The sequence below is a fragment of the Jatropha curcas genome, chromosome 6 (genome assembly GCF_041381405.1).
Source record: "Jatropha curcas cultivar XTBG-Jc1 chromosome 6, XTBG_Jcur_1.0, whole genome shotgun sequence".
In the NCBI taxonomy this organism is placed as follows: Eukaryota; Viridiplantae; Streptophyta; class Magnoliopsida; order Malpighiales; family Euphorbiaceae; genus Jatropha; species Jatropha curcas.
The window spans coordinates 21,265,709-21,285,684 of NC_143156.1; the positions used below are offsets into that span (position 1 = coordinate 21,265,709).

A 19,976-nucleotide genomic window follows, 5' to 3' on the forward strand; every position below is an offset into this window, starting at 1 on the left:
TAAGGCATTAAACTCAAACTCAAATGAAACCTTAGAAAGTGAATAAGGAAAAGCAATAACTTCACTCTCAATTCAATTTGTTGATTGTTGTTGTTGTTTTGCTATGGGTTTATTTAGAACTAACTTTCAGTGGTTCAACAATTATTTGATCTTCCAAAGTTTTTGATTTACAAGGTTGTCTTTTTTACAATTGACAGTTTGAACATACATCCTAAGATCAAGAGGATAAACATGGCAATAAAGATTGTCCTTCAAGATCTAGATGGAAAAAATTACGCAGACTGGAGAATTTGGATGAAGAACTATTTGTTGGCTAATGATCTATGGGATGTTATTAAAGCAAATGAGAAACTGGAAGAGGATGAAGCTGAATTGAAGGCTTGGACAAGGAAAAATGTTGTAGCTTTACACGCAATTCATGTTTCATGTCCGTTGGAGGTATTTTCTCCAATCAGAGAGATTGATTCTGCTAAGTCTTGCTGGGAAACTTTGGCTATAATGAATGAGGTAAAGCCAGCTGTGAAACCTCCAGGTAATGCATTCCTTCTTCTACGTCTAAAGACTACGAGTCTCTTTTTTTATTTATTTTTTTATTTTTTTAATGAAATTAACGGTATCCGGACCTTATTACCAAGGACCAACTAATCTGCCTCGGGGCTTAGTAATAGATAAGGCTTTTGGCCCCTCGCAGGTGCCACTACGAGTCTCTTTAATATTATGGTGAAAATTTCTTTTTGCAAAAAACATCATTTTACAATGTTCTTGAGAAAACACAGTTTTAATTTCTAACTTGTTTTCGTCGTAGTCGTAATCATCATGCAAAATCATTTTTTTTTCTCTACTGAATGATTAGAAATACTATCGTTTCAATAAAAAATTATTTTTCATTAATTTAGTTCATAGATGGAATCAGAGACCGGTCTACCCAAGTCAATCCCACTCCAACAATTCCCTAATCACCGAAATATTTATCTAATAGAAAACTCAAATTCTCAGGCTGAAAATTTTATTTTGTGAAACAAAGATATTATACCTGTACTTTACATTTCTTCTTCCTTTGGCATTTCTCATCTCAACTAATGAGTTGAGAAAAAATGACAGCAACAGAGGTCGATGCCTACGTTCAATTTCATCCTTTACGGAAGGCTATAGAGAAAGGAGACTTGAATTCCGTGAAAACCTTCCTTCAGCTTCACTCAGACACAGTACACAGAAAGGTTTCAGGTTTTGGTGAAACAGCGCTTCATCTTGCGACAAAGGTGTTGTGGGGTCCCTCCAACATGTGGGACCCACACACATTTGAAAAGAATAAAAAAGAAGAGAATCAAACGTGTGGGACCCACACACGTTTGAATGAAGAAAAAAAGATTATAGGCACGTTTATTTTGTTATTCAATGGACGGTGCCAAAGAAAGAAAGAAAAAAAGGGAAAAGTGGACGCGTGATTAACGTGTCCATCGCGTCCCCTTCTCCTATAAAAATGAGAAGGTTTTCCTTCATTAAGGCATACAAAAACATAGAAGCAATATACATAGTTAGGTGTAGAAAATTTTAGGAAAGGGTTCCTAAAATTAGGAAAGAGAGAAAATATTGAGGATTATAATTTTTGGGGTGTTTTTGTTAAACACTTAGAGTGCCACTATTTTTGTAATCTCTTTTGTACCTACTATTTTTAGTAGGAGAATTATTCAGAGTTTTTGTCCCGTGGACGTAGCCCATAACAGTTGAAGGGTGAACCACGTAAATCTCGGTGTTCTTATTTTCATCTGGCATTTACGGTAATTATTTATTTATTTATTTTTACCGTGGTTATTATTTCTGGTGGATTCGATTGTCAATATCCAATACGAAATTATTGGAAGTATATGTGGTAATAGTAATTTTATTTTACTTTTACCACCGGTATTTTTCCGCGAGCCCCACTCGTGATCAGTTAGAATCCCAACAACTGGTATCAGAGCCTTTGGTTGGTAAATTCTGTCAAAGTTACTATTCACATGAATAGTAAATTTCCTGAATAGTAAAATTTTGTCAGATTCAGAATTCAACATGGCTAACGACCGGGCAATGATCAAATTGACGGATTTGAATTATTCAATGTGGAAATCTAGAATGGAGGACTACCTCAATTGTAAAGATCTGTACGATCCAATTGAAGGTGACAGTGCAAAGCCGGAAGAAATTCAAGTTCTCTGGAAGAAATTAGAAAATATGTACGAGGCTACAAATGCTCAAGGAAAAGTCTTCATGATGCGTAAAGTCATGAACTTGAAGCTGTCAGAGGGACGATCAATTACACAACACCTGAACGATTTTGAAGTAACTGAGTTAGCAGTTAGCGGTATGTCCTTAGAAGATGAGATGCAAGCATGCCTACTGTTGGGATCTCTACCGGATAACTAGGATACTCTTATGGTATCATTGAGTAACTTAGCTCCAAATGGTGTGGTAACAATGTCTATGGTAAAGAATAGACTACTTAATGAAGAACTAAGAAGAATAGATGTTGTTAGTACCAGTTCTCAAGCCCTTGTCACAGAGAATAGGGGCCGGAGTAAGAGTAGAGGTCCAAGGCATGTAAAGTCAGGTGGTAGATCCAAGTCTAGAGAGATGAGAAAATGTTACTATTGCGGTAAGAAGGATCATCTCAAAAGAAATTGCCATTTACTCAAACAGGAGCATGCAAACCGAAGACAAGAGAATGACAGAAATACATCTGCTACAGTCTCAGGAGAAGATAGTGAGGTGACTTTAGTCACTCATGATGCAGATTGCTGTCATGTTGGAAATGCAGATACTGAGTGGATAGTAAACTCTGGTGCTTCATACCAGTGTGTTCCAAATAGGGAATACTTTTCCACTTATAAAGCAGGAGATTTTGGCACTATTAAAATGGAAAATAATAGTGTCTCGCAAGTGGTGGGAATCGGTGATATCTACATAAAGACAAGTGTCAGATGCACATTAACACTTAAAAAATGTGCGACATATTCCCGATCTTCGGTTGAACCTGCTGTCTGTGAGTGTACTGAATAAGGAAGGCTATCACCATCATACAGGTGGCGGTAATTGGAAACTCACCAAAGGGTCTTTGGTGGTGGCGAGAGGAAAATTATGTTGCTCGCTGTATAAGACGGACGCAATAATATGTTCGGGTAAACTGAATACAGTTGCAGATGATGCTTCACCAAATTTGTGGCATAGGCGGCTGGCGCACATTAGTGAGAAAGGGTTGAATATGTTGGCTAAGAAGTCCCTCATACCATTAGCCAAAGGTAAAATAAACCCTTGTGATCATTGTTTATTTGGGAAGCAACATCGGGTCTCATTTTTGAAAAGCTCTAGAAGGAGAGACAACAAGTTGGAGTTGGTACACTCTGACGTATGTGGTCCCATGGAGGTAGAATCAATTAGAGGAAGTAGGTATTTTCTGTTGGCTCAAGGGTCAAATCTCGGATTTTGATGATTAATACAAAATAAATAAATTTAAATTATGTTATGTGTGCTAATTTTATTTTATACAAGGCAAGTCCTACATTGAGTGTGAAGATTTCGAAGATCCTAGTAAGCTAGGTATTTAGGATATTTTGTAGGATAGAGAGAAAATCCATATATGAGCATAAAAATCCATTTCTCTCTCAAAAATATTTTTTGGAAAATTAGTTTTCTTCAAATAATTTATTTTCAAAAATATTCCGTTAAATCGAAAAGGTTTATTTTCCTAAAACTTAAGAGATTTCTTCTCGAAATGTTTTTGGTAATACAATCATACTCTTTTTGAAAACATCTTTTCAAAGATCTAAAATACTTAAATTTATTTTCTTACCTTAAAAACGAAGGAGAATATTTTTCGTTTTTAGTAAGAACATTCTTCCGCAAAAATATCTTTCCAAATATTGCTGCCGAAAATCTCTTGTTTAAAGGAAAGCAAAATCGTGTTTTATTCTCTTACCAAAAAGGATAAAATAAACTTTTGGTAACAAAGATTTTCATATCTTCTAAATAAGGAAAGAAGATATTCTGATTTCAATCTCTTTCCAAAAGGCGACAGCTTCTTTGCTTCCTATATAAAGGAACGTTCACGCCTTAAACATTTGGTAAAGTAAGAGTTTTAAGAGCATTCTCTCATTGATCAAATCTTTATCTCTTAAAACTTACTCTCTACCCTCATTTTCTTTTCATCTCTACACTTAACGTCTTCATCTTTAAAGTGAAAAGAATTCTTACAATTACATTTGAAAAACAGTTCTGTGTTCTAATCAATCTTCTAATCTGATAAACTGTTTTTCTTGTGCTTATATGTGCGTTTCTTTCTGTCTATTTAGATTCTGTAATCTATAGTAGACAGGCTCTTTATTTGTTAAACTTTGTGTGTAATAGCTTAGGTTAGAAGCTATTGTGATAGAGGTTATCAAGTGACCTTCTCCATGTGTGGGATAGTAATGTCTTGAATCGAGTTTTTTGTACTCTGCCAAAAACAGAAAAGGGTTGAGTTTAACCTTTGGAAAATCTAGTGGGACAAAAGGGTAGATCTAGGTGTTGATCTATTGCCTTGTACTGTTGGTTCGTCTCTTACCCTTTAAAAGAGATAACATAGTTGAGGATGTCAAGATGCGTCTTGGGGAGTGGATGTAGGCGAGTTAGTGCCGAACCACTATAATTCTCTGTGTTGATCTTTTATTTCTGAAGTTTGCTTGAAACTGTCTTTATAACACTTCTGGTTATTTTTTAGAAACGCTAATATTGTTAATAATTCAGATGTTCTAAAACGGTAATAAGTTTTATCTATTCTGAACATTAGAACTCTAGTATTCTAATAAAGTGAATATACCATGTTCTAACTGCTGTTCTATTCACAGTATATTTCACTGATTGGGTTTCTTATTAATGTTCTAAACTTTATGAGGATGTTCTAACCTTGATAGCTTTCCATCATAAAGTCATTCTGATATTTGATTAAGGCTCTGTGAAGAAGTTCTAAATTTAATAACTGTCTTTCACATAACTTTATTTGATTTCTCAAACTTTATGAGGAAGTTCCAATTTCCATAACTTTCCTTCATAAAGAAGTTCTGATAGTGTATAAGTCAGTGAGAAGTTGTTCTAATCAATAGCTACACTTCGCACAGACTTTCTATCTTTTATAATTAGAACATTGTGAGGATATTCTAATCCATATTCTATTCTCACAAAGTTCTATGTGTTTTCCGCTGCACTCAGAATTCTAATTTTTGTTTAGAATTTCTAAAATTTTTATCTGAGTTTAGAAAACCCAATTCACCCCCCCTCTTGGGTTGTGCCATATATATTCGGGACCCACATTTTCTTACCTTCATTGATGATTTCTCACGAAAAACATGGATATATTTGTTGCGCACAAAAGACCAAGTATTCAAGCACTTCAGCAATTCCATGCAATGGTGGAAAGGGAGACTGGAGTGGCATTGAAGTGCTTGCGCACGGATAATGGTGGTAAATATATCTCTAAGGAGTTTAGAGATTATTGTAATCACACGGTATCAGGCATGAAAAGACAGTTCCTGGTACGCCTCAACACAACGGCATTGCTGAACGGATGAATCTCACCATTATTGAAAGAGTCAGATCCATGCTCAAAATGGCCAACTTACCTAAGCCATTTTGGGGAGGAGCTGTCAATACTGCTGTCTACCTAATCAACCGACTACCTTCAGCACCATTGGATTTTGATATCCCGGAGAAGGTCTAGGCAGGTAGAAATATTTCATACTCTCACCTGAGGGTATTTGGTTGCAAGGCATTCATGCATGTTCCGAAGGAGCAGAGATCAAAGCTGGATGACAAGTCGGTTCCTTGCACTTTTGTTGGTTATGGAGACGAAGAGTTTGGCTACAGGTTGTGGGATCCAGTGAAAAAGAAAGTTGTCCGGAGCCGAGACGTAGTATTCCACGAGAATGAGATCGTGGTAGATATAACTTGTGAAAAATCCACAAGTGATGGTGTTATTGACATTACACCAGGAAGCATTCCTACAAATGATGCCATAGGAGGAGGAATGCCAGAATCAGAATGAGAAGAAGAAGAAGAAGAGCCAGTCGTAAGGGATCAAGAGACAATTGTAGATGATAACAGTGATGCAGAGGGTGTTGAGCAGGGTACCCCATTACACCAGAAGGAGTTGAACCTCAGTTAAGAAGGTCAACTAGAGAACGCCAACCATCTAGAAGGTACCCTAGTTCTGATTACATTTTGATTTCTGATGAGGGGGAGCCAGAGAGCTTCCAAGATGTGCAATCTTGCAAAGACAGAGATTGCTGGACAAAGGCCATGCAAGAGGAGATGAATTCTTTGAAAAAGAATGACACATATGAGCTGGTGAAACTTCCAAAAGGGAAGAGAACACTCAAGACCAAATGGGTGTACAAACTGAAGAAAGATGATGGTAACCTAGTGAGATACAACGCTTGATTGGTCATCAAAGGCTTTACTCAAAAGAAAGGTATTGACTTTGATGAGATTTTTTCACCAGTTGTGAAAATGAGTTCTATTCGTGTTGTGCTAGGTCTAGTAGCCAGTTTGAATCTTGAGTTGGAGCAACTTGATGTAAAGACCGCATTCTTGCTGTGAACCCCTCCCCAAATATCAATGCATACGAATGCATACGACTAAGGAAGAAATGCACGTGATGTGTGTGAGTCGCCACCTTGTTTAATTATTTTAGGGTAAACTAGGAAAAAACCCTAAGTGACTCCATTTTTAATTAACCTAGTTACTAGATTAATTATCCCAATGATTAAGGCACAATCTACGAACCCGAGGTGGATCCCGAGACTATGTCATGCTGACGAACTAACCGATGGATGAATGCTTTGCAAGGTGAATGATGGATTAATGAAATGTTTGAGTGATTTCGACTTGCCGCTCGGGGTTAAATCCCAAACGTGCCTACGTACTTCCGTTTGAATGGAAGATCAAAGTCAACGTAGTTCGATAGGCCTTTTTAAAAGGGCTTTGAAGGTGTATGCTTAATGCATGAGTGTGTATGCTTTGTGCATGAGTGTGTATATGCTTTGTGCATGAGTGTGTATGCTTTGTGCATTTTGTGTGTATGCTTTGTGCATGAGTGTGTGTATGCTTTGTGCATTTTGTGTGTATGCTTTGTGCATGAGTGTGTGTATGCTTTGTGCATTTTGTTTAGGCATTTTGCCAAAAATGTTGATTTTAATGGCTTTTAGCCAAAATGATTTGATTTAGGCAATTGTTGCCAAAAATGTTGATTTTAGGCGATTTTCGCCAAAATGGTTGATTTTAAGGCCTTTGGCCAAAAGATTGATTAATTTAAGCGATTTGTCGCTAAAGTGGTTGATTTTAAGGCCTTTGGCCAAAATGTGTTGTTTTAGGCAATTAGTTTGCCAAAATGTGCGATTTAGGCTTTAATGCCACGATTATCAATTAATCGGGCGTTCGAGCTTAATCACAATTTATTGTCGAAACGTGATTGATTAAGGCTTTTAGCCACAATTATTGATTAATTGGACTTAAGCCAGATTTATTCGAAATAAGGCAATTGAACCGTAGCTATTAATTAACTAGGCTCTTTTAGCCAATATTGTCGTATTTAAGGCTTTAATACCACGATTATTGATTAACCGGGCATTTAAGCTTAATCAAATTAATTAAGGCAGTTTATTTACCAAAAAAAAATAATGACGTGGATGCATTTATGCAATTGTAGAATTATTAAGAGTAGAAGAGAAATATGCATGAAGTGCTAAAATTAAATAGGCAGGGTTTTGTTTACATACCTGATTTAATCGACGACCGCTTCTTAATTCCAGATTAAGCTCCTCGCTTAGGAAATATTAATTAATTTTAATTTGTTTAATTTTAATGTCCAAATATCACAATAAAAATGCAATAAAAATTAAATTAAATGCAAAAAGCGGTAAAGAAAACGCAAGGAGCGTGAGAGGGAGAAGGATTCGTCTATCAAAACAGACAAGGCGCCCCAGAAATAGGCTGAAAATGGTCTATTTATAGGCCATTTTCGGGTCCCGGGCGGCAGCTGCCGCCCAAGGGGCTGGCCGGCAGGTGCCGCATGGCTCGGCGGCAGGTACCGCCCGGGAGGGCGGCAGCTGCCGCCCTGTCGGTGGGGCGGCAGGCCCCGCCCACGCTGGGCGGGGGGTGCCGCCTGGGAGCGCGGCAGCTGCCGCCCAGTCGGTGGGGCGGCAAGCCCCGCCTGGTCTGGGCGGCAGGTGTCGCCGAGGGGGGTGGGGGGCCAGGCCCCGCCTGCGCGAGGCGACAGGCCCTGCGGGCGCTGGGCGGCACGCCTCACCCGCGCGGGGCGACAGGCCCCGCGCGCGCTGGGCGGCAAGCCTCGCCCGCGTGCGCTGGGCGGCAGGCCTCGCCATGCGCGCGGCAGGCCCCACCCGCGCGGGGCGACAAGCCCCGCGCGCGCTGGGCGGCAGGCCCCGCGCGCGCTGGGCGACAGGCCTCGCCCGCGCGGGGCGGCAGGCCTCGCCCGCGCTGGGCGGCAGGCCTTGCCCAGGAAGTGGGGCGGCAGGTGCCGCCCAGGCTGGGCGGCTGCTGCCGCCGTGCCCGGCGGCCGGCTCCGCCGTGGCCGGTGTGGACACCGTGCCTCGCTCCGGGGGCCTTTTTGGGGGGTTCTGGACCTCCAAAAAATATTCCGGGACCTGTTCCGCGATCCTCGCGATATTCCGGACATTTTAAGTACCATATTGGCATACTTCCAGTAAATGTCCAAAATGGCCTTCGGTCCGGCCGGACTGTTTGCAGTCCGGCCGGACTGTTTGCAGTCCGGCATTGACACTGTAGCAAGGTCAAAATTTGAGTATTCACAGTTGCCCCCCACTGGCTATCATAAAAATGATTTATGAGAGCCAGTGGCCGTCTGAAGGAGCAAATTTTGAAGGCGAAACTCGGACCTTGGGCCAAATTGGGATTGTGGGGCCTTAGGCTGAGTTGTGAATTTTTGGACCCTAGGCCGAGTTTTGAATTTCGGGCCTTAGGCCGAATTGTGAATTTTCAGGCCTCTGCGGCCTGAATGTGATTTTTCGGGCCTCTATGGCCTGGATTGTGATTTTTCGGGCCTCTGGGGCCTGAATGTGATTTTTCGGGCCACTTTGACCTGAATGTGATTCTTCGGGCCACTTTGGCCTGAATGTGATTCTTCGGGCCTCTGGGGCCTGAATGTGAATTTTCGGGCCTCTGTGGTCTGATTGTGATTCTTCGGGCCTCTGGGGCCTGATTGTGATTGTTGGGCCTCTGCGGCCGAATGTGATTTTTATTTTATTATTATTATTATTATTATTTTTATGAAATGATCAAATGCATGGAATTATATTTGCAACTTAAAGATGTTTTAGCCTCTTTGAGGAGTTAAAAAGAAATTTTGCCTCTTAGAGGACTTGAAAAGATGTTTTGCCTCTTAGAGGGCTCGAAAAGAGATTTGTTTTATTTTTGTGTTTTTTTTTTTCTTTGAGAACCAAGGGTCCACCTAAAGTCGAAATGATCAAATGGCTTGGTTTTGGATGAAGAATGGTTGGCTATTGGTTAGGGTTTCACCCTAGGTTTTATGTAAAAAGAGGTCGACGATAGTTGGGTTTCACCCTGGGTTGTGTATGTTAACACTTGCCCCTGAATCCGACCTGGAGGATTTCGCCCCCTGTTTGATGCCTTTATTAGCTGAAATAGAATTTCTTCTTAATGAAAGACTAGAAATTCCGTGATTACTTCTGTGATGGGAGAATGGTGAAGGTTCTTATCACTTCTTGCCCCCAGAATGGTGCTGACCATGGAATACTTCAAAACATTGGTGTTGTACTTGTCCAATCGATTGAGGAATCAAAGAGAACAAAGTCACTTATATGACTCGAGGAAACAGACAATGTTGATGACATCGCTCGTCTGAAAGGATCGAAGAAACGATGGTCCGAGTGGAGACGAGGTATTAAAGAATTACCTCTCAACGATTATGTTTGACATTTTTAGGGTTGTTTTGGAAACCCCGGGGATTGACATTTTCCTCTTTTTTTTTTTTTTTTTTTTTTTTTCGAGGAATGACTCAAAGAGTGACGCTTTCAAAATGAACTTTTGAGAATGACTCAATTTTTTGTTACTCCTTGTGGAATGACCACTGGTGATGGAGACTTGATTTTAGAGACTCGATTTATAGACTCAAATTTTTCTTGTAGTGAATTTTGACTCGAAGGAACTTAGTGTTCATCCTACAAAAATGGACTCTCTAAAAGAATTCATGAAAGCACTTTTTTTTTTTTTTTACCTAGTAGCCACCCTTTCGGGTTTTCGACTCTAGCAGGCTCTTTGCCCTAACTTTTGCCTAGACCGCCCTTTCGGGTTTTCAGCCTAGCGGGCTCAATTCTTGCCTGAAGCCGCCCTTTCGGGTTTTCAACTCCAGCTTTTATTTTTTTTTCTTCGCTTTTATATATATATATATATATATATATATATATATATATATTTTTTATATATTTTTTATATTGGCAAAGAGAAAATGCTTTTTATGATGCAAACTTATGTTTGTGACCGCGCCTTTGTGGCTGCCTACGTATCTCCAAGAACTCTTCGGGGGATGGGGAGAATCAGGTCTTTCGTAGTTCCTTCTGGGATGCGAACTTCGTGCTCGGCTGGTGCGGAATTCATCTCCGACTTGATGTTAGTGCGAAATTCCTTTCCGTCTTGGTGCGGAATTTATTTCCGACTTGGTGCGGAATGACTTGCTGTTGGGGCAAAATTCAATTCCGATTTAATGCTGATTGTGGAATTCATTTCCGATTTGATTTCTTCAGGATTCCTTCCCGGCTTGATGTCGTTGCGGGAGTCCTTCCCGGCTGGATGTTGATGCAGAATTCATTTCTGTTTTGATTTCTTCGCAGGATTCCTTCCCGGCTTGATGTCTTCGCGGGATTCCTTCCTGACTTGATGTCTTTGCAGGATTCCCTTCCCGACTTGATGTTGATGCAGAGTTCATTTCTGACTTGATTTCTTCACGGGATTCCTTCCCGGCTTGATGATGTTGAATCAACTTATTGACTCTAGCTCGCATGATAGTGATGACCCTAGGCGAATCTGGCTTTGTTGTTGTAGCGTTTTTACCACTGGTTGACTGAAATATGACTTGTATTCATCACAAAGAGTTTTGAATACCCACATTGTGGTGGTAACTTGAGTGGCTTGAGTGTTGAAGAAGCTTTTATGCTTTTGTGGCTTCGCCATGTTTGAATTCTTGAGGTTAATTTGATTCCTTTTCTTGAACTTTATCTTCGTCTGAATTTGAAACTTATTTCCTCAATGGTTCTCCTCTCCATAAGGAATTTTGAGGAGACTCTTCCTTTTCCTTGTTTTGAGAAATGGTCCTTGTTTATTAAGGACACTTGTATTTGTGCCATGCGTGGCGCTTGATTTTCAAGGTGTTTGTTGTCATCCAATTTGTGGAAATGACTACTTTTAACTTGCTTTTTCAAAATGTGAGCAGCCGCTTGGTCTTTGTCCTTATGGCTGAAATGGTTTGTCCTCTACCCTTGATGGGCTTGAATTTGTCGGAGAGTTTGTAGTTGACCCGTTCTTGACAACTTGATTTCCTGTAGCTTTGATTTCTTTCTTTTGTGCAGAAGTTCCTTTTGACCCATTTTTTTCTTTTTGCTTTGTTTGCTTCCTTTTGACCAGGGGTTCCTTTTGTCCCGTTTTTCCTTTTGCTTACTTAGAAGCAGCCTCTCCATAAAGAATTTCGAGGCAACTTGATTCTGAGATGACTTGAGTAGTGTATGGATAGCATTGCGACTTCGTGCAGACCCAACCCAATTCCCAGCATAACTTCTTTATTCTGTTGCTTTTAAGCTCAAAATTCAGACACCTCTCTATCGGAGCATCTTCCATTCTTGGGTTTTCGGAGAAACCATTATGGCCCTAACCTCTTTAATCGGCTTTGTCTCGGTACTGTTTGAAGTCTTGCGTACCCTTTGCTGGATCCTTTCCATGATTACCCTTCAAAACTTCCCTTTTGATGGTGCTTCTTAAGATGCCCCCAGCTTTGATTGATGCAAAGCAAATGAAAGGATGAATGCATTTTTCTTTGCCAATTTTTATTATCTTTTTTTTTTATCATCATTTTTTTTTCATTATTTTTTTGATTTTTTTTTTGTGCTTTCACAGGAAAAGATAGAGAGAGAGTATAAACATGATTGGAACGTAAACTGATCCCTTTTTATTGATAAGACAAAATTTGTGTACAAAAGACACTTAGATTTACAAATTTGAATTGAATGAAAACTTGAATGGAAATGAAAATGAAAAGAAAAAAGAAACTAGGCCCTAAAAGATAGACTCTAGGTGGACTATGATGGACTAGGATCGGATTGACTGTAGTGACTTTGTTCTTCTCGATGCTTCAATCAATCAGACATGTTGTTGTTGGTCTTGAACAATTCTTTTGTTCTTTTGGAGGTTTGATCTCAACCTTCTCAGACACAAACTTCATTCATTTCTAAGAAAGGATCGAACGATTCTTGTTCAGCAATTTTTTTTTTTTGCATTAATCCCATGGTTAGGCAAGGGATTGGTTGTTATTCAGCTTGCTCTTGGGGATGATAGACCCGTTGTCAACCAGGTCTTGTAGACGGTTTTTCAAAGTCCAGCATGATTCGGTCTTATGCCCATGTCCTTGATGGTACTCACAGTACTCATTGGCTTTGAAATTCCGGGGCAGGGGGTTTGGTAATGGCCTTGCTTCTAAGGGCTTCAGTAAATTTGCTTTCATTGCTTCTCGGAATACCAAAAGGATTGCCATGCCGAGATCAGTATATTGCCTCCTTGGCTGATTGTTTCCCAAATTCCCAACACGTAAAGGATTCGTGGGGATTATACTGGCTATTTCATTTGTCTCACTAGACCCAGCATGATTCTGCTTCTTGTATGAGTCTTCTTTGAGCCGACCCAACTGGATTAAGTCTTCCACTTTAGTTGCAGTCGCAATGAGCGATTGGAACGTAGGCAAGTACTGTGTTTGAAGCTGTGACTGGTAGACAGGCAGTAAATTCTTGATTATTATGTCAACTTGTTCCTGTTCAGAGGGTCAGTTGATCATTTGAGCAGCTTTGGCTCTCCACCTCGAAAGGAATGAGGAGAAGGGCTCATTGTTCTTTTGTTTAGTGGTTTCTAGCTCCCTCCGGGTAATATCCACTTCGGTATTATAATGGTATTGCGTGTTGAAAGCATTGCATATGTCCTCCCAATTCTTCATTTTGGAACGATCCAAGCTTACAAACCATCTTAATGCAGCACTAGTCAAAGATTGCTGAAACAACTGAGCAAGGAGCTCGCTGTTCAGGCCAAACGGGTTGAGGGCACCCACATACATTTTCAGGTGCGTTTTGGGACAAGTGGTTCCGTCAAACTTATCCATGTTGGGCATCTTGAATTTTGTAGGTAATCTTGCTTTGGGGAACAAGGACAAGGAGTCCATGTCCACCACTTCTTTGTGTGTTTTAAGGGCAGTAACAGATCTTTCTAACAATTCCAGTTTTTCTCTCATTTTCTGAGCTTCCAACTCAGAAGCAGTTTTGGAGGGCATGTCTTCCAAGTTAGGGATAGGGTTTGAGGATGCAGATGTAGCACCAGGTCCTTGATTGGAGGCAGCATTACCATTTCCCCCAACTGGAGCCCCATTTCCATTACTACCGCCTAGTTCAGCTAATAGGGCAATTCTTTGGGCAGCCAATGCCTCATTCATTCTAGCCTCCATTCTGGCTTCCAGTTGTTCAATGAGGTTTTGGATGTCGGTGAGTGATGCCATTAGTGCGGTTGGTGAAATTGGTCTTGTGGGTGAGAGCTCAGTTGGCGTTTCGGGTGCAGGTGGTCTTTGGAGGGGTACCTGTGAAAGGACATAGTCAAAAATGATTAGACTATCCTATATAAGGTGTTTTCATAGGGGATGCGAGATAGGGTAGTGTAAGGGTAAGGTATTTGGGCTTGACCCTTGTGATGTGGGTTGGTATGACCAAACAATGTAGGGTAGTGTTGGTAGGCTAGGACACCTAGGATAGGACCCAATGGGGTGTGATATGTAAGGTAGAGTGCTTAGGGTTGGACACCTCGACTTTTCGAAAGGCCCCAGGTTCTCAAAGAATTTTTTTTGGGCCTTAGGGGCCAAAATGTGAATTTTTGGGCCTTTGAGGCCAACATGTGAGTTTTTTGGGCCTTAGTGGCCAAATTGTGAATTTTTGGGCCTTATGGGCCAAATTGGGAATTTTTGGGCCTTTGTGACCAAATCGGAAATTTTAGGACCAAAATGTGATTTTCCAGGTCTTAGGGACCAAAATGTAAGTTTTCAGGTCTTAGGGACCAAAAATGTGAATTTTCAGGTCTCAGGGACCAAAATGTGATTTTCCAACTTTGAAATGGAAAATTTTTTTTTTTTTTTTTTTTTTTTGCGTGAAGTATGGGATGAATGCGTGAATGCGCACAGCATCACAACATAATTCATTTTTAATGGAATGATTCAGCATCATCGGGTGCATACAGTCCTAAAGGATAGGTTCTATAGGCTATGACACAAATAGAGAATTGGCTTATTAAGGGACCCTTGAACCTTGAGTAAGGATATACCTAACCACATGTGAAACAAAGAGTTTCGCGTGGGTCCAACGGTACGCATACTCATGGGTCACCTCCAAAAGGATTAGAGATGGTTTGCGGTAACAGGGAGGACGCTTTGGCTGTCCGTCGACATAATCAAAGAGACCTGCCGATCAGCGCTACTTGCTATCCAGACTCAGAAGTTTGAACAGAAGAGAAGAAATTCATTTGAAGTTCATTTTTTATGCAATGGAGAAAAAGATTCTCAATCGTGCAAATAAATCAACAAGTATTAATGTCTTAATTAAATTTTTCAATTAAGTTCAAATTTCCTCATCAAGTATTCTTAAAGAAAGAACACTTGATTCGTGCTAGGATACCCTGCAAAACAAAGCATTGTAAAATAATACCCTAAAGAAGGGCGGGTTAGTTTACACAACAATCGTAGTCCGCTTTATGCAAAATGATTACATAATTCCCCAGTGAAGTCACCAAACTATGAACCCCTCCCCAAATATCAATGCATACGAATGCATACGACTAAGGAAGAAATGCACGTGATGTGTGTGAGTCGCCACCTTGTTTAATTATTTTAGGGTAAACTAGGAAAAAACCCTAAGTGACTCCATTTTTAATTAACCTAGTTACTAGATTAATTATCCCAATGATTAAGGCACAATCTACGAACCCGAGGTGGATCCCGAGACTATGTCATGCTGACGAACTAACCGATGGATGAATGCTTTGCAAGGTGAATGATGGATTAATGAAATGTTTGAGTGATTTCGACTTACCGCTCGGGGTTAAATCCCGAACGTGCCTACGTACTTCCGTTTGAATGGAAGATCAAAGTCAACGTAGTTCGATAGGCCTTTTTAAAAGGGCTTTGAAGGTGTATGCTTAATGCATGAGTGTGTATGCTTTGTGCATGAGTGTGTATATGCTTTGTGCATGAGTGTGTATGCTTTGTGCATGAGTGTATGTATGCTTTGTGCATGAGTGTGTGTATGCTTTGTGCATTTTGTGTGTATGCTTTGTGCATGAGTGTGTGTATGCTTTGTGCATTTTGTTTAGGCATTTTGCCAAAAATGTTGATTTTAATGGCTTTTAGCCAAAATGATTTGATTTAGGCAATAGTTGCCAAAAATGTTGATTTTAGGCGATTTTCGCCAAAATGGTTGATTTTAAGGCCTTTGGCCAAAAGATTGATTAATTTAAGCGATTTGTCGCTAAAGTGGTTTATTTTAAAGCCTTTGGCCAAAATGTGTTGTTTTAGGCAATTAGTTTGCCAAAATGTGCGATTTAGGCTTTAATGCCACGATTATCAATTAATCGGGCGTTCGAGCTTAATCACAATTTATTGTCGAAACGTGATTGATTAAGGCTTTTAGCCACAATTATTGATTAATTGGACTTAAGCCAGATTTATTCGAAATAAGGCAATTGAACCGTAGCTATTAATTAACTAGGCTCTTTTAGCCAATATTGTCGGATTTAAGGCTTTAATACCACGATTATTGATTAACCGGACATTTAAGCTTAATCAAATTAATTAAGGCAGTTTATTTACCAAAAAAAAATAATGACGTGGATGCATTTATGCAATTGTAGAATTATTAAGAGTAGAAGAGAAATATGCATGAAGTGCTAAAATTAAATAGGCAGGGTTTTGTTTACATACCTGATTTAATCGATGACCGCTTCTTAATTCCAGATTAAGCTCCTCGCTTAGGAAATATTAATTAATTTTAATTTGTTTAATTTTAATGTCCAAATATCACAATAAAAATGCAATAAAAATTAAATTAAATGCAAAAAGCGGTAAAGAAAACGCAAGGAGCGTGAGAGGGAGAAGGATTCGTCTATCAAAACAGACAAGGCGCCCCAGAAATAGGCTGAAAATGGTCTATTTATAGGCCATTTTCAGGTCCCGGGCGGCAGGTGCCGCTTGGGAGGGCGGCAGGTGCCGCATGGCTCGGCGGCAGGTGCCGCCCGGGAGGGCGGCAGCTGCCGCCCTGTCGGTGGGCGACAGGCCCCGCCCATGCTGGGCGGGGGGTGCCGCCTGGGAGCGCGGCAGCTGCCGCCCAGTCGGTGGCGCGGCAGGGCCCCGCCTGGTCTGGGCGGCAGGTGTCGCCGAGGGGGTGGGGGGGCCAGGCCCCGCCTGCGCGGGGCGACAGGCCTCGCCAGCGCGCGCTGGGCGGCAGGCCCCACCCGCGCGGGGCGACAGGCCCCGCGCGCGCTGGGCGGCAGGCCTCGCCCGCGCTGGGCGGCAGCCGTCGCCCGCGCTGGGCGGCAGGCCTTGCCCAGGAAGTGGGGCGGCAGGTGCCGCCCAGGCTGGGCGGCTGCTGCCGCCGTGGCCGGCTGCCGGCTCAGCCGTGGCCGGCGGCAGGCGCCGCCGTGCCCGGCGGCCGGCGCCGCTGTGGCCGGTGTGGACACCGTGCCTCGCTCCGGGGACCTTTTTGGGGGTTCCGGACCTCCAAAAAATATTCCGGGACCTGTTCCGTGATCCTCGCGATATTCCGGACGTTTTAAGTACCATATTGGCATACTTCCAGTAAATGTCCAAAATGGCCTTCGGTCCGGCCGACTGTTTGCAGTCCGGCATTGACACTGTAGAAAAGTCAAAGTTACTGTAGCAAGGTCAAAATTTGAGTATTCACACTTGCATGGGGATCTAGAAGAAGAAATCTATATAGAATAACTAGAAGGTTTCAAGGTCAAAGGAAAAGAGGACATGGTTCGTCGCTTGAAGAAGAGCTTGTACGGGTTGAAACAAGCGCCGTGACAATGGTATAAAAAGTTTGATTCTTTCATGGTGATTCAAGGATACAAAAGGACAGATGCAGATCCTTGTGTATATGTTCAGAAATTCCTTGATGGTAAATTTATCATCCTTCTCTTATATGTTGATGATATGCTAATCGTTGGACCAGATGCACATATGATTAGCAAGTTAAAGAGTGATTTGTCAAAAGCATTTGACATGAAGGATTTGGGATCAGCAAGGCGCATTCTCGGAATGGAGATTATTCGAGACAGAAAGTCCTGCAGGTTATGGTTATCACAGGAAAAATATATTGAACGAGTTCTAGAGAGGTTCACTATGAAGAATGCTAAACCAGTTAGCACTTCGCTTGCCGCTCACTTCAAGTTGAGTAAGAAATCCTACCCATCAATAGAGAAAGAAAAAGGAGATATGTCAAATGTTCCATATTCTTCAGCGGTCGGAAGTTTGATGTATGCAATGGTGTGTACGAGACCAGATATCGCTCATGCAATTGGCGTTGTGAGCCGATTTCTATCAAATCCCCAGAAGACACATTGGGAAGTAGTGAAGTGGATCTTCAGATACCTGAGAGGAACTTCAAAGTTATGTTTAACTTTTGGAGGTGAAAAGGCTGCACTTGTTGGTTACACAAACGCAGATATGGCCAGTGATCTTGATGAAAGAAAATCTACATCAGGTTACCTATTTACATTCTCAGGGGGAGCTATTTCATGACAGTCAAGATTACAAAAATGTGTTTCGTTATCAACGGCTGAAGCAGAGTACGTTGCAGCAATGGAAGCAGGAAAGGAAATGTTAAAGCGATTCTTTTAAGAATTGGGTGTGCAACAGGAAGAATATATAGTTTATTGTGATAGTCAAAGTGCGTTAGACTTGAGCAAAAATACTATGTATCATGCACGAACGAAGCACATTGATGTAAGATATCATTGGCTTAGACTTGCCATTGAAGAGAAGCAGTTTCAGTTGCAGAAAATCCACACAGACAGAAATGCTACGAATATATTGACAAAGGTCGTTCCAAAGGAGAAGTTCGAGCTATGTGTCAAAGCAGCAGGGATGGAGAGTCCCACCATGTAGTCGGGAGGGGGAGAATTGTTGTGGGGTCCCTCCAACATGTGGGACCCACACACATTTGAAAAGAAAAAAAAAAGAAGAGATTCAAACGTGTGGGACCCACACACGTTTGAATGAAGAAAAAAAAATTATAGGCACGTTTATTTTGTTATTCAATGGACGGTGCCAAAGAAAGAAAGAAAAAAAGGGAAAAGTGGACGCGTGATTAACGTGTCCATCGCGTCCCCTTCTCCTATAAAAAGGAGAAGGTTTTCCTTCATTAAGGCGTACAAAAACATAGAAGCAATATCCATAGTTAGGTGTAGAAAATTTTAGGAAAGGGTTCCTAAAATTGGAAAAGAGAGAAAATAGTGAGGATTATAATTTTTGGGGTGTTTTTGTTAAACACTTAGAATGCCACTATTTTTGTAATCTCTTTTGTACCTACTATTTTTAGTAAAAGAATTATTCGGAGTTTTTGTCCCGTGGACGTAGCCCATAACAGTTGAAGGGTAAACCACGTAAATCTCAATGTTCTTATTTTCATCTGGCATTTACGGTAATTATTTATTTATTTATTTTTACCATGGTTATTATTTCTGGTGGATTCGATCGTCAATATCCAATATGAAATTATTGGAAGTATATGTGGTAATAGTAATTTTATTTTACTTTTACCACCGGTATTTTTCAGCGGGCCCCACTCGGGATCAGTTAGAATCCCAACAAAAGGCTGGGAACATAAAGATTGTGGAGTTTTTGGTGGAGTTAATGTCAGTAGAAGAGTTACAGGCAGTTGATGAAAATAATGAGACAGCTCTTATTTTTGCTGCTGTTATTGGAGCAACAAGAATTGCCGAATGCCTGGTGAGAAAGACGATGAAGCTGGTTACTATTGCTGCAGACAGTGATCTTCCAGTAATAGTAGCATGTAATAATGGCCATAAGGAAACAACTCGGTATTTATACTCTCTCACTCCTTTTGAAATACTGCTTGAAGATAATGGAGCCTTTGGATCTTTGCTTCTTCATGCTTCAATTTTTAGCGAAATGTTTGGTAAGTAATTAAGAGTGATTGTCATTTTCAACTCTTGCATAATCAGTAATTTGTTTTAGGGTAGATTATTATTGAGCTCATAAATGAATTGAAAATGTGAAATTCATTTATAAATGAATTTATTTGTAAACGAAACTTTTCAAGCTTGTAGTAAATTTAAAATTGAAAATGAATTTAGTTTTATTTCCTAAAATTAATTTTTTTAGTAGAATTTCATTTAGTTATATTCAAATATATAGAATTGAATTCATAAAATTTAATTTTTCATTTTTTTTTCAAGACCAAATATAAAAATTTGAATTTATAAATAAATTCCATGCCATTTTATGGAATTCATTCATTCCAAACAATGGATTAATCTTGATTAATTTTCTTTCAAGTATATAATAAAAAATTTTCAATGACAAAATAATAATTAATTTTACTTTTAAAACTTGATTTAACTCTTGTAATTCTAATTTTGATAATGCTATACAAACACCA

General features: G+C 40.5%; 1 protein-coding gene across 1 annotated transcript; it reads left to right on the forward strand.

Annotated features, from left to right (window-relative positions):
• Positions 1 to 231: 231 nt before the first annotated feature.
• On the forward strand, positions 232 to 19,501 carry LOC119369490 (uncharacterized). The gene is made up of 2 exons (XM_089723238.1): positions 232 to 532; positions 19,131 to 19,501. Exons 1-2 carry the CDS (start codon positions 232 to 234, stop codon positions 19,499 to 19,501), a joined length of 672 nt encoding a protein of 223 aa, XP_089579364.1.
• The last annotated feature ends 475 nt before the right edge of the window (positions 19,502 to 19,976 follow it).

Bases quoted from the DNA above. Each gene is read 5' to 3' on its own strand.
- LOC119369490 (XM_089723238.1), top strand. From the start codon at position 232: ATGGCAATAAAGATTGTCCTTCAAGATCTAGATGGAAAAAATTACGCA. The intron at 533-19,130 runs GTAATGCATTCC...GGTATTTTTCAG, and splicing joins GCCAGCTGTGAAACCTCCAG to CGGGCCCCACTCGGGATCAG.